The 13259-nt window shown below is 30.1% G+C and overlaps 2 protein-coding genes and 1 non-coding gene across 6 annotated transcripts; 2 read left to right on the top strand and 1 right to left on the bottom strand.

The window, feature by feature from the left end:
* Window positions 1-1486: 1486 nt before the first annotated feature.
* On the top strand, window positions 1487-3770 carry LOC145202290 (actin-binding protein WASF2-like). The gene is made up of 3 exons (XM_080075184.2): window positions 1487-2045; window positions 2229-2488; window positions 2722-3770. Exons 1-3 carry the CDS (start codon window positions 1778-1780, stop codon window positions 3580-3582), a joined length of 1389 nt encoding a protein of 462 aa, XP_079931310.2. The 5' UTR covers window positions 1487-1777; the 3' UTR covers window positions 3583-3770.
* A 120-nt stretch (window positions 3771-3890) lies between these two features.
* Window positions 3891-4041, bottom strand: LOC145180828 (U12 minor spliceosomal RNA). Its single transcript, XR_013845762.2, has one exon. It is a non-coding gene; the product is annotated as a U12 minor spliceosomal RNA (small nuclear RNA).
* Window positions 4042-4754: 713 nt separating this feature from the next.
* Window positions 4755-10869, top strand: LOC149890814 (uncharacterized). 4 transcript variants are annotated; one of them, XR_016451184.1, is made up of 4 exons: window positions 4755-5539; window positions 5685-5769; window positions 10007-10139; window positions 10694-10869. XR_016451184.1 is itself a non-coding variant. In XM_090083253.1 (4 exons), the coding sequence occupies exons 1-4, from the start codon at window positions 5305-5307 to the stop codon at window positions 10768-10770; spliced, it is 426 nt and encodes a 141-aa protein (XP_089939379.1). In that variant the 5' UTR covers window positions 4755-5304; the 3' UTR covers window positions 10771-10869. The 4 variants fall into 4 exon arrangements, 2 of the variants coding, with proteins under 2 accessions (XP_089939379.1, XP_089939380.1); XR_016451185.1 differs by having other exon boundaries at window positions 10007-10102; XM_090083253.1 differs by lacking the exon at window positions 10007-10139 and adding an exon at window positions 5941-5969.
* The last annotated feature ends 2390 nt before the right edge of the window (window positions 10870-13259 follow it).

Raw genomic sequence — 13259 nt, forward strand, 5'->3', positions numbered from 1 at the left:
ATTTATCATAATTTTTATAACTTTTCTTAAAGAATATTTCCAATTATTGTTTCTTTCATTTTGTGAATATTTTACACAGGTAAAACAAAAAAATAAATTATATTGCACTCATGATTTTTTTACCATTTCAACAAAAAATAAATAATATTGCACTCATGATTTTTTTACCATTTCAACAAAAAATAAATTATATTGCACTCATGATTTTTTAACATTTTTTACATACAGGTAGTTAAACTTATGAAAAAGTGCACCAAAATCTGTCGAGTCGTTTTCGAAATATCACTTGCTAAGACATCAACATACACCAGCATATATAAAGTATGACAAACGTCTTAGAAAAAATACATTCAACACAAATTATACCAATTATAGAATGTAAAATATTAATTCAAAACACAGTTTTTAAACTTTTGTATAAGTTGGTGTCCCTTTTTAAAGACCATATGCATTCAGCAAGCATTTCTTTGTTGAACCAGTGACTAAAACCCTTTTCGACTACTTGCATTTCATTGTGTAGTCTTTCATCATGCTTGTCTGGAAAAGTTCTCAGATATGCCTCACATTTGTCCTAATGCTTAAATAATAGGTGCATTTTAATATTTATTTCCTGTTTGATTTTTTATAAACAAAATTGGTGTCACTGTCACCTTCAGATGCAAAATAATTAATGAAAAGCAGCTGAATATTAGAGTGATCAGCTAAGTCTGGTAAAATCCACTCCAGGAATTTTACAGCTGGCACAGTCTTTCCGTTTTAATAACGGTTTCACTATATTCATGACTGGAGAAGTCAGTCCAAATAGCAGGACAACGAAATAACAATTTGACATTATTATTTTCATTAAAATGTTATAAAATCCTGTGGCATGTTGGATTAATGAAAGACGACGTAAATTGCTTTTCGACATCAGAACAATTTGTTTTGAAATACTTCCAATAGGCTTCCTTCAACACTGCAGCGAAATTTCGCTTTAATTCACTAACAAATTGCGCACATCATAACAGATTGCGCACATTAACAAATTGCGCACGTACATAAAGTCGTTGAGATCAATTTTATTCTTTTAGTCAAAATAACAATGACAGCTTACTAAAACAGAAAAAAATTAAAATGTATCATTCCAAGTCATGGAAAGTCAGTGAAATTATTACACGTACAATAACTTTAGATATCAAACTTAAGATGTTAAAATGCATTCCACCACTATTTTAAACTAAGTGACATTAGATTCCTTAGCACTGTTCAATATGTTAAACCATTAAAATTTTAAAATGTCTCAAAAACTAAACTATGAATTTCTGAAATATTTTATATACAGTTTTAAACTGTTGCCATGTCTTAAGAAACGTTAAAAATTCGCTAATGCAAAAAACCTGCTACACCTGTGTTATTAAACATTATAGAAATTTGATTGAAAACAAATTTGCTAAGAGAAAAAAAAAAGATCATTTGCTTTGAATTGTGGATCTCGGATAGGTTTCTTGTTTGTAATTAAACGCAATTTTTTGGGTGGATGTAAATTTGTAAAGTATTATCAACATGATAAGTTCACACGTCCTAAAACAGAATTGTATATAATAATACTACTTGACTTATATATAACTGTATGCATAAATAAACTTAGAAATATTTATATCTATGTATTTGGATAAAAAACTTTCGTGGAACCTTCGAAAAATATGGTCTCTATACCTAAAAGAAGAAGTTAGACAAATCAATCATGTAAATTAAGCTGCCATTATCTAGGAATAACTTAATTTTTTTTTTATAGAGTATGCCAGTCATAAAAAGACTAGTGGAACCTGTGTATTGTAGTCGAGCGCCAATACCTAAAGGTGTTAAAAATGAACTTGAAACTGTTGCAGTAAATACCCTAAGTGATGTTATCTTACAATTGAGTAGCCTAGCAAAACATGCTGAGAGTATATTTGCTGAACTTTTTGATGATGCTAACAATATTTATCAAAGAACATGTAACGTACAACAAAGGCTTGTCCAACTTAGAAAGAAAGTAACACAGCTTGATTCTGCTGGAGAAGAAAGTAATTTACTTTCATATTATCTCATATTTGTTCTTTTTTAATTTTAAAAGGAAAATTTTCTAAATTTTTTTTTTTTATCTTTTTTTTTTTTTAAAAAAGTTATTATTACTTTTTTAATTTAAAAATGATTTTAAAAGTTTAGTAAAGTTTATGTAATTAATAGTTTTTTTATATTATATTTAGTCTCACTTCAAGATATTAACATGCAGAAAGCTTTTAAGTTGATTGTGCGTTCAGATCAACAAGTTGTATCAAGGCAAACATTACCTGAAGCTATGCTTGAATCATATAGCAAATGTGATCCTGTTCCTAACCTCAAAGCTCTTACTGTATTCCGTCATGATGGTAAAGATGCTCTAAAATTTTACACTGACCCAGACTATTTTTTTGAACTTTGGAAACAAAAAATGAGTGTTGAATTAGAAAATAGAAGGCGCAAAAAGGTTAGCAATTTACTGTATATACTTTTGTATAAAATTATCATTATATACTTTATATAACTTCATAGACTATTCAGATCATCAGCATGATTTTATCAAACTTTAATCTGATCAATCTCATCCATAGCATAATTTTACTTTTTAACTTTAGATTTTACCTTTCATTTTTATAATGATTTATCATTCAATGTTAAACTTTTAATACTTTTTCAAGAGTTTACAAACTTTCCTTTTAGAAGAAAGAAAATCGTGCAAAAAGGCAAGATCCTGAGAAAAAGGCTGTTAAAGGAGTGAAAAAAAAAGATATTGGTAGAAATGTTCCTGAATGGGAAATACAAGCTGGGAAACAGATACACAATCAAGATGTATCTATTGCAGGTGACACACCAGAGAAATCTATAGATATGAAATCTCCAACCCCTTCTGTTGTATCAAATGCTTTTCCGCAGTTTAATGACTCTCCAAATTTATCCCCTCGTCGACAGTCTACAAAGCGTTTGTCAACAGCTTCATTAATAGGTCGACCAACATCTGCTCCACCTCCTCCTCCACCTTTAGGTAGTAACTCTTCAACATCAGTTCCAGAGTTTCAACAGCCACCACCACCACCACCTTTTAGTCATCAAAACTCAATACAGCCTAAACCTAATTCTCCTCCACCTCCTCCGCCTCCTCCAGTTGTAACTGCTTCAACTCTGGACTCATCTATTCCTCCACCACCTCCTTCTGAGTTTAGCAAATCTGCTGTAGGAAATCCACCTGCACCACCTCCACCTCCATATATGTCTACAGCTCCACCACCACCTCCTCCACCTTCATCTGCAGGAGGTATAACCAGCAGCTTGTTAAGTAATGTCAAGCTCAGTGCAGCCAAACCTCCACCACCTGTTGAAGTTGATCCACGTAATGATTTGCTGGGTGCTATTAGAAAAGGTATGAATCTTAAAAAAACTCAACAAATATCAAAAGAGGAAAAACAGCTAACTATGGGAAATGATGTAGCTTCTATTCTTGCGCGCCGCATTGCATTAGAAGTATCTGATAGTGAGGAAGATGGTGACAGTGATACTGATGATGACTGGAGTGATGGAGAATAATATAATTAACAATATAATCAACAATACAATAATTTAAATAACTATTGCACTTTTTTTCTTTGAAAATATCTTTTTTTTTTTAATGAATTAAAATGTCTAGAACAAAAGTTTTTGTTATTATAAAAAGTTTGTATGTAAAATAGTTAATAATGCAAAATGTCTTGATTGAAGCGTCCGATGTCAGCTTATAATGTTTTATTAATTTTTACAGCTTATAAAGTTTTATTAGTTATTACAGCTTTTAATGTTTATTAAGTTCAAAAGGTTACTCTGCGGCCTTTCCGAGTTAAGTTTCTGTTGGTATACATCGGAGGCCGCAGCGACACAAGCGATTCGCTAAAGTAGGCGATTCGAGCTCGTGGGCAGCCTGCCACCCTTCAAAAATCAGTCGTAAGAATTGTTACGTGTAACCCAGCGTCACCCAGGTTTTTATTTTCCTTACTCATAAGTTTAAGGCTAATAAAATGGGACTACAAAGGTTAATCCGTTTTATTCAATTTCGAATTACTTATGGTTTTATCTTTTTTTTTTAAAAAAAAAATTTTTGTCAATTCACTTTTTTGGTCGGCGTTATGTTTTTTGGACTAAAATTGTTAATTTTTTATTGATGCTTTAATTCAGACATAGTTTAAAAATTCTCGACAAACTTTGATGAAAGTTTTAAGGGTATTTTCCCAACGCACAATTCAAATTTTCTGGAAACAACGCTCTAAACTATTTCTGAATCAACCAAAGCTAGATATTTCAAAACTAGATTCAGTTTAAATTTTTGGAACAAGATTTGAGTAACGTTTTTTCTTTTACATAAGAGTCTTAATTAGTTTATCAGAACTGTTTTCCTCTAAAAGTTTTTTTTATATTGTTAAAGTTCGTTTGCTGAGAATTTCTTCTATGTCCACTCTTTGAGTATAACTACGCCAGATGGAATAGCTCATTTTTCTTTATTATAACAGATTACCCAGCGAACATTGACAGACGGGTACCATATGGTTTTTAACTGGGCTTACGGGAACGGGATTTAGAAGGGTTTGTGTTCTGGTTTCCAGACGGGTCCCTTACGGTTGAAAAATTAAGCAAAAATAGTAATATGGGCCGCATGTGGTGTTTATAAGGGCTAAGAAAACTGGGATTTTTACGGGTTTCCCATTAGGGACCCATCTGGTGAAAGTAATATTCGGAAAAATCTATGCAATCAGACCATTATCGCCATTTGCAACTTACCTTGGGCAAAAAAGTTTTTACAATATAACGTATAAATTAAAGTTATAATCGTTTTCTCGTTTTATGCTTTTTATGAAACTCTATATAAAAAGTTGTTATAACTATTTTTATTTTTTATACATAAATTTTTCTCTTTTTCTTTCTTTAGTAAAAAGTTGAAAATTTTACAAAGTTTTACATGCAATTTGAACAATTAATACTTTAAAGAATTCATTAATATTTACGTTTATGAAAAGTAACGCCACCAGGAAATGCATATAATACAATAAAGTTGACGTGAGTGTTTTCATTATTGTCTTACTTCCTTGTGGCATATATTCTTAGAATCATGAATGGTTTTTGAAGACCATTGAACGTTTTTCTGTAAATCCAAAAGTGCAATTTAGTAATATTTTATTCCTATATAAAGGAGATTGCGGAGTATGGATTTTTTCTACCTTCGTTTACATTTTGTAGCAGAGTAACTTACTGTGTAATTTCTGTACTGTGTTACTGAGTAAGATGTTGTATGCAAATGTTGCATTCGATGAAGAAAACAATACCGATTACGTACCACTAATTTGGTTAGTGAATGCTATGAGTGAAAATGTGTTATCAAAAATTTCATCTAGAAAATCTACAGATTTTTATTGGCCTTGCTGGACAAATATGAAAAAAATAGACTTAGCTAAATCAATATGTCAAGAACCTGAGGTTGGATGGCTTAGGTTTTCAGGAAGAATTTTGTCAACTGCAGGTAGTTTATATAATATTGTCAAAGATAGTAAAGTAATAATTTTGATAATTTTTTATAAATTTGTTTAAGCATTTAATCATAATTATTGAAATTTGAAAATGAAATTTTGATACATCAATAATTATCATATATTTTTAAAATATAGACACAGAATCTGAAGCAAAAGTGAAATGCAGATATGCAGAAGATACCTCAAATGTTGATGAAGTATATCAAAACCAAAAAAATAGGTATATAAAGTTAAAAAATAGGTACATAATTTTAATTTAACATACAAAAGGTGTTTATGTTAGTGTTACTCCGCTTATGTTTATGTAACTGGCTTAAAACTTGTACATTTATGAATCATTAAAATTTCAAAAAAAAAAAATAATACTTTTGATATTTTGCCAATCCTTTAGAGATAATCAAGAAAAGCCTTTTGAGAAAAGTGAGTAAGATATTGTTTTAATATTTGTTTTAATAATTGTTATCTATTATAATGTTAGGTTCCAATTAAATATTTGTCATTTATAGATTGCATAAAAATTTTTATGTATATTATAGCTTCCATTGTCAATGTTTTTCTGTAGGAGAAAATTTCAATTTTTTATAATATTTTATAGTGTATATATATATATGTATATATATATATATATATATATATATATATATATATATATATATATATATATTGATTGGTTATGTATTATATCAAAATAATACAAAGCTCTTGTGCGTAAAAGAGTGCTCAATATTATAATAATAGAGCAATATATATATATATATCTGTTATTTAAATGGAGAAAAACAACATTTTAATAGTACTTAAAGTTTCGTGCCTTACGGCAATCATCAGCTATTAATTACAAATTAAAAACGTAAAAAACCGTTTAAAAACGAATCAAATTTACGGTAGAACGAATTCTGACGTAATGAGCAAAAAGACGCAATCATTTAGTCTTCAGTATCAAAAGAGGATAAAAGGAACTTGTTAGCATGTCGACATTTAGATAATATTTCGCTTCTTTTGTTGAGTAGGTTGTTTTCTTTATGCGATAAAATTTCAAACTTCTCGTGAAGGCAAAGGTTACAGGTCTTGGTTTCAGGGTTGGAAGGTTTGCATCGCTTTACAATTCTCCACTTTATTATAGGTGTGATGGCTTTTTCTTTTAATTTCCAAATTTCCTTTGAAAGTTCTGTATCATTCTTATACCTGACCGTATTAAAAGATTTTACATGGTTAGCATATCTTAGTTTAAATGGTGTCTCGCTAATGCCAAAATAAACTTTTTCTTTGAGTTCAAGATTTTCGGAACTCACGATAGCTTTATAAACGATGTTGCTTAATAAACATTGATTGTTTAAAGGGCAAGTAGTTTTGTTAGTACAGTTGCAAGTGTTTTTTGGTATGCTTTTTTGGTCTTGTAAAATTTTGTGGTTATGCGAATTAATGATGGATTTTACGTTTCGCATACAGCTATAACTTACCTTGATCGAATTTCTATTAAAAATTTTGTGCAATCTATGATTTACCGGGAAGTGAAGGTCAACCAATGCAAGTAAACGGTTTCCTATTTTTGTTTCCACGTTTTGACTGAATGGAGGGTTAAACCATATAATGTTTCGCTTGCGTTTTGTATTTTTAGTGGTGGCAACATGATGTTGATAACTAAGTTTACATTTATAGCCTGCTTTATTTAAAGCCTCTTCGTAAGGTGGAGTAGCATTTTTAAAAATAAGTTCGTTTGATGAAGTTGAAGATAATCTTAGTTCAACAGTGCGAGGTAGTGAATTAGTAGGAATCTTTCTATTATTTCAACTTTCTCAATATTATAAAAGTGAAGATTTCGGGCTATATCGTGACGACGGGCTAGCAATATTTAAAAACAAAAACGGCCAGCAGATGGAAAAAATCAAAAAGCATTTCGTGAAAATATTTAAAAGTAATGACTTTCTTATTTCCATCAAATGCAATATGAAAATCGTAAATTATCTTGATGTGACACTTGATCTTAATGATAATTCTTTTCGACCTTACTCGAAATGTGATAACGAACTGAGTTACGTCAACTGTGATTCCAACCATCCACCAAGTGTTATCAAAAGACTACCTCGCACTGTTGAACTAAGATTATCTTCAACTTCATCAAACGAACTTATTTTTAAAAATGCTACTCCACCTTACGAAGAGGCTTTAAATAAAGCAGGCTATAAATGTAAACTTAGTTATCAACATCATGTTGCCACCACTAAAAATACAAAACGCAAGCGAAACATTATATGGTTTAACCCTCCATTCAGTCAAAACGTGGAAACAAAAATAGGAAACCGTTTACTTGCATTGGTTGACCTTCACTTCCCGGTAAATCATAGATTGCACAAAATTTTTAATAGAAATTCGATCAAGGTAAGTTATAGCTGTATGCGAAACGTAAAATCCATCATTAATTCGCATAACCACAAAATTTTACAAGACCAAAAAAGCATACCAAAAAACACTTGCAACTGTACTAACAAAACTACTTGCCCTTTAAACAATCAATGTTTATTAAGCAACATCGTTTATAAAGCTATCGTGAGTTCCGAAAATCTTGAACTCAAAGAAAAAGTTTATTTTGGCATTAGCGAGACACCATTTAAACTAAGATATGCTAACCATGTAAAATCTTTTAATACGGTCAGGTATAAGAATGATACAGAACTTTCAAAGGAAATTTGGAAATTAAAAGAAAAAGCCATCACACCTATAATAAAGTGGAGAATTGTAAAGCGATGCAAACCTTCCAACCCTGAAACCAAGACCTGTAACCTTTGCCTTCACGAGAAGTTTGAAATTTTATCGCATAAAGAAAACAACCTACTCAACAAAAGAAGCGAAATATTATCTAAATGTCGACATGCTAACAAGTTCCTTTTATCCTCTTTTGATACTGAAGACTAAATGATTGCGTCTTTTTGCTCATTACGTCAGAATTCGTTCTACCGTAAATTTGATTCGTTTTTAAACGGTTTTTTACGTTTTTAATTTGTAATTAATAGCTGATGATTGCCGTAAGGCACGAAACTTTAAGTACTATTAAAATGTTGTTTTTCTCCATTTAAATAACAGATATATATATATATATATATATATATATATATATATATATATATATATATATATATATATATATATATATATGAAATATCAAAGGGAATAGATAGATATCTAGACTTAGAAAATGTCAGAATTAAGCAAGCTCTACGTATGTATAGAGTGTTCAAGGGGAATCGAAAATCTGTCCGATTTAATAAAAGTCTGACTTATTAAGAGTTCAACTTAACAGGGTATATTTATATATATATATATATATATATATATATATATATATATATATATATATATATATATATATATATATATATATATATATATATATATATATATATATATATATATATAATTTAGAGCCTTCAACATTACTTGCAGGTTCTTGTGCTAAAAGGGAATGTGGTGTGCATTGATATGAAACCAATTTACTTCATTAACCCCCTTGAATGTTTAAATTATTGTATCATATCCCCTAACTGCCTTCTTTTTTCTAGAGTTTGTAGATTGAGATAAGTTAGACAGGCTTTTATATATATAAATAAATAAATAATAAATACATGGGTTTACCCACAGCTACTGTGTTTTGCCAGAAGTTGGCAAAACACTTGCTCAGCTGTACAACAAATTAAACAAAACTAGAAATTTTAATAATCAAGAGTTTTCTGGTGGAAGAGTTCTCCATTCACCATTAAATATGATTTTAGTTTTTCATTAAAAATAGTTGTGTTTTTTTTTATACTGATGGTATTTAGAAGTATATTCCAAAGTTTAAGACCATACTGGGATAATGCTTGATTGCTGAAATGATTATTGCATTTTGTTTCTTTTAGTTTTAGTGTTCTTTCTGGCATAGAGTATTGAATTAAATTGCATAACGACGTTAGTGCTTCCTGTTTAATAGATTTCTGCATTATTAAAACGACCTTGAAATATATTGTTTCTCTAATTTTTAGCCAATGCAAGTTGTTATATTCTTTGTTATTTACTTGAGTTTCTATTCTGGTGTTAAATTTTGCTGCACAATTCTGAACAGACTGCAGTTTTTTTAATAGTGCCTTATCAATTCCAAAGTAGAGGGAGTTCACAATAATATAGTTGTGAAAATAATAATGAACATACTATGGTGCACAGATCTTTATGGGATAAGAATTGTTTTATTTTTGGTATTTTTCTCATTATATTGTAACAGCTTTTAACAGTCTTATTTGTTTGTCTTTTTAAAGATAATTGATTGTCGAGTATCACATCTAGACTTTTTGCGGAATCAACAAATCAAATGCATTCCTTGTTAACAAAAGTACCCTTAATAATAATATCTTTTTGAATGTTAGGTGGTGCCATAATTAATATTTTTGTATTTGATTGGTTTATGAATGATTCACACATCCATTTAGAAATGTATTCAAGACATTTTGGTATATCCACAACTAGATATTAAAGAGATTTGGACCCAGGACTGTACCTTGGGGTGCTCCATATTTTACATTTTGGTTAGATGAACATGAATTACCAATTTTAACTTTTTGGGTACGGTTAACTAAAAAAGTTCAAATATATCATTGGTTAGTTTAAGTAAAAGTGTTTCAGTTGAATGATGTTGTTTGTAGATAAGTGTTTTTACTAATTTATAAATATATATATGGGCCATGGCATGACATTTTAGTGGGGGACCGAAGTACCAAAAAAACCTAAAATACTTTTTAAGTTCTTAGTGAGAAAAAATATTATATGAGGTCCTTTTGAAAAAATCAAGGGGGTCTTTGTCCCCACCCACCCCCACCCCCCGTCATTGTGGTTATTGTATATATATATATATATATATATATATATATATATATATATATATATATATATATATATATATATATATATATATATGTTTATTTATTTAAAAATATATACAATATCAATATAAAATTATAATTTATTTATCAGTAACTAAAGGAATGTTATACATTTACTATCACAACAATTTTTTATCTGAAGAGTGTTGAGTAGAGAGTTTTATAATATTAAATGAATAAAACCAGGTGTGTTACCTATAAAATTTTAGACTAACAGTTAAATTTTATTTTTTACAGCTTATATTGAAACAAGAAAAAGCTTCGAAACGAGAATAAAACGATGGAAAAGCTTCCAATTCGCGAAACAACCGTGAAATCAGATGATACGCGATTAAAGAATGGTTAAAAATTCTCTCAATTTTGACATTGTAATTTTAATTGTTATTTTGTTTGAAACAAACAGTCAAATCATATACAGTTTTATTTTATCTGTAAATTATAAACGTAGATTTTCAAGATTTGCAATTGGCAAACTTTGTGGGAACTATACGGGTAACCCAGCGGGCATACCCATATGGGCCCCAGAGGAAAACCGCGGCCAAGATCCGGCGGGTTCCCGATGGGTTTCCCATATGGGTCCCAGTTGCAAACCCAAATGGGTCCCTTATGGTTTTAAAGTACGGGATTTGACTGGGACCCATACGGGATACCCAGCGGGCATACCCATATGGGCCCCATATGGAAACCGCGGCCAAGATCCGGCGGGATACCGTTGGTCTTCCCATACGGGACCTAGTTGCAGACCCGTATGGGCCCCGTACGGTACCCGTCTGTCAATGTTGGCTGGGTAACTACTTCACGTGTTGACCAATTACTTTACAAATTACACCGAGGTAAAGGAAATTACTTGTCAGCACCAATAGATTTTATCATTTTTTCAAGATGGACATTTGTAAATTTGAGAACTTTTTTCTTGTAAACAAAGTCTATCAATGATAAAATAGATCTGTAAGGGCCTGTTTATATGGACAAGGGCTAGCCCGTTTGCCGAGCTAGCCCGGAAAAAGAGCCAGTTTTAAAATTGCGTTTATATGAATTTTTACCAAAAAAATAAAAAATGATATCGAGATCAGCCTGGCTTTTTCTAGCAGGGCTGGCCTCTTTATTGGTAAAATAATAACTTTAAAGATGGCGGCTAGCGACAAAAAAAACACATTGCGTTTTAACAATATGTTTAGCTGGTATTATAACACAAATAATGCTTCTTAAAAGCCTAATTGTACTATATAAGCTTTACAAATTTAAATTTGATAGTTTTTTAAATACTATTCTTTTATGAAATCGATCACAATCACTTCAAAAGATGAAACAAGCAAGAGAGATAAAATCGTAGTTGCTGGTTTAAAACTGGCAGAAATGATTTATGGTGGCATAATATAATAACTGGTGTAGCTTCCATTGATGTATGGAAAACAAATTTTAGCCTTTCACGGTTTCTTTTCATGAATTTGGTTTCAGAGTTAAGCCCTTATTTATCTCCTGACCCTTTTTCGCCTTACTCTAGAGCTCTATCACCAGATAAAAAAGTAGCTATTACGTTATATTACTTAAAAGATACTGGATCTTTGGTAAATTATAAAAGTAAAACAACTAAAATTTTAAGTACACGGAAGTTGGCAGTTTTATTATTAAATTTATTATTTTATGCGGAAGCTTTCAAATTTAAAAAATGTAAGAGTTTATACGCATGCGTACAAATTTATATAAGAAATTAACCAGCCCGTTTGCCGAGATCTCGGCAAAAAACAGTGAGATCTCGCTATCCGGGCTAGCTCGTTTAATCATATAAACGCAAAATAAAATTAAGTTAAAACATTGATGACATCGATATCTCGGTAAACGGGCTAGCTCGGCAAACGAGCCAGCTCGCTTTCCATATAAACAGGCCCTAAGGCTAATTTTAAAATGGCTAAAAAAATTATAGCAAAATATAAAAAAGCTTAAATAAAATTTTTTTCAAGATCTGGTTTCATTAAATTCCTTGATCCTTCATTCGCCAGCTATAATTTTGTGTATTTTTTCCGATATGTCGCCATTTTTTGCCTCAACTACTCAATAAGCTCCATAATATATATTCCACTATGCATTATTTTTTTTAGTAGGTGTATTTTCTAATGGGCTTTTTTATAATTCATTTAATAAAGAAAAATCTTTTAAAAAATTATTCAAATATGTAATTATCTCGCATTATGCGGGCAGATATTTCATGTTTTCGTTTTTCAAATTTCATATATTATTTCATTTATCATAAAAAGCACATAACAACTCATTAGTTTTTGTCAAATCAAATTTAGTTTATATATAGCTGGTAAATCATAGTAATAATTAGTTATTATTGAGGTTTGCCATAAATTGGCTTGCTGAATTCTTTAAAATTGTGACAAATTATTTTTTTATTGTATTTACATTCATTTTATGTATAAGTTATTTATCCTTAACTGTAGGTATTTCTGTTGTTAAACATGATCTCAATTTCTATATTATCATCCGCATTATTTCTTAAAATATTAAAATTGTCTAGTTATATAAAATTAGGCTTAAAACTTGGTTCTGATGCTGTTATCTTTAATAATTAAAAGAAGTTGATGTGACTGGTTAAACGAGACCAATAATTTTCGACGATTCCGACAGACTTAAACAGAATTAAATTTCTATTGTTTAAAACAAAAGATTTGTAACAATGCGCAAGGAGCAAAAAAAAAACAATATAGTTTCACGTCCATCTTTTTACGTCAATGGCTATTGTTAAATTAAACATTTTTTAAACATTTTTTTGTATTTATAAGCAAGTCGATATATCAAT

The sequence above is a fragment of the Hydra viridissima genome, unplaced genomic scaffold (genome assembly GCF_058129835.1).
Source record: "Hydra viridissima isolate aposymbiotic clone 2 unplaced genomic scaffold, HvirCarnegie_v1 scaffold_3, whole genome shotgun sequence".
NCBI lineage: Eukaryota > Metazoa > Cnidaria > Hydrozoa > Anthoathecata > Hydridae > Hydra > Hydra viridissima.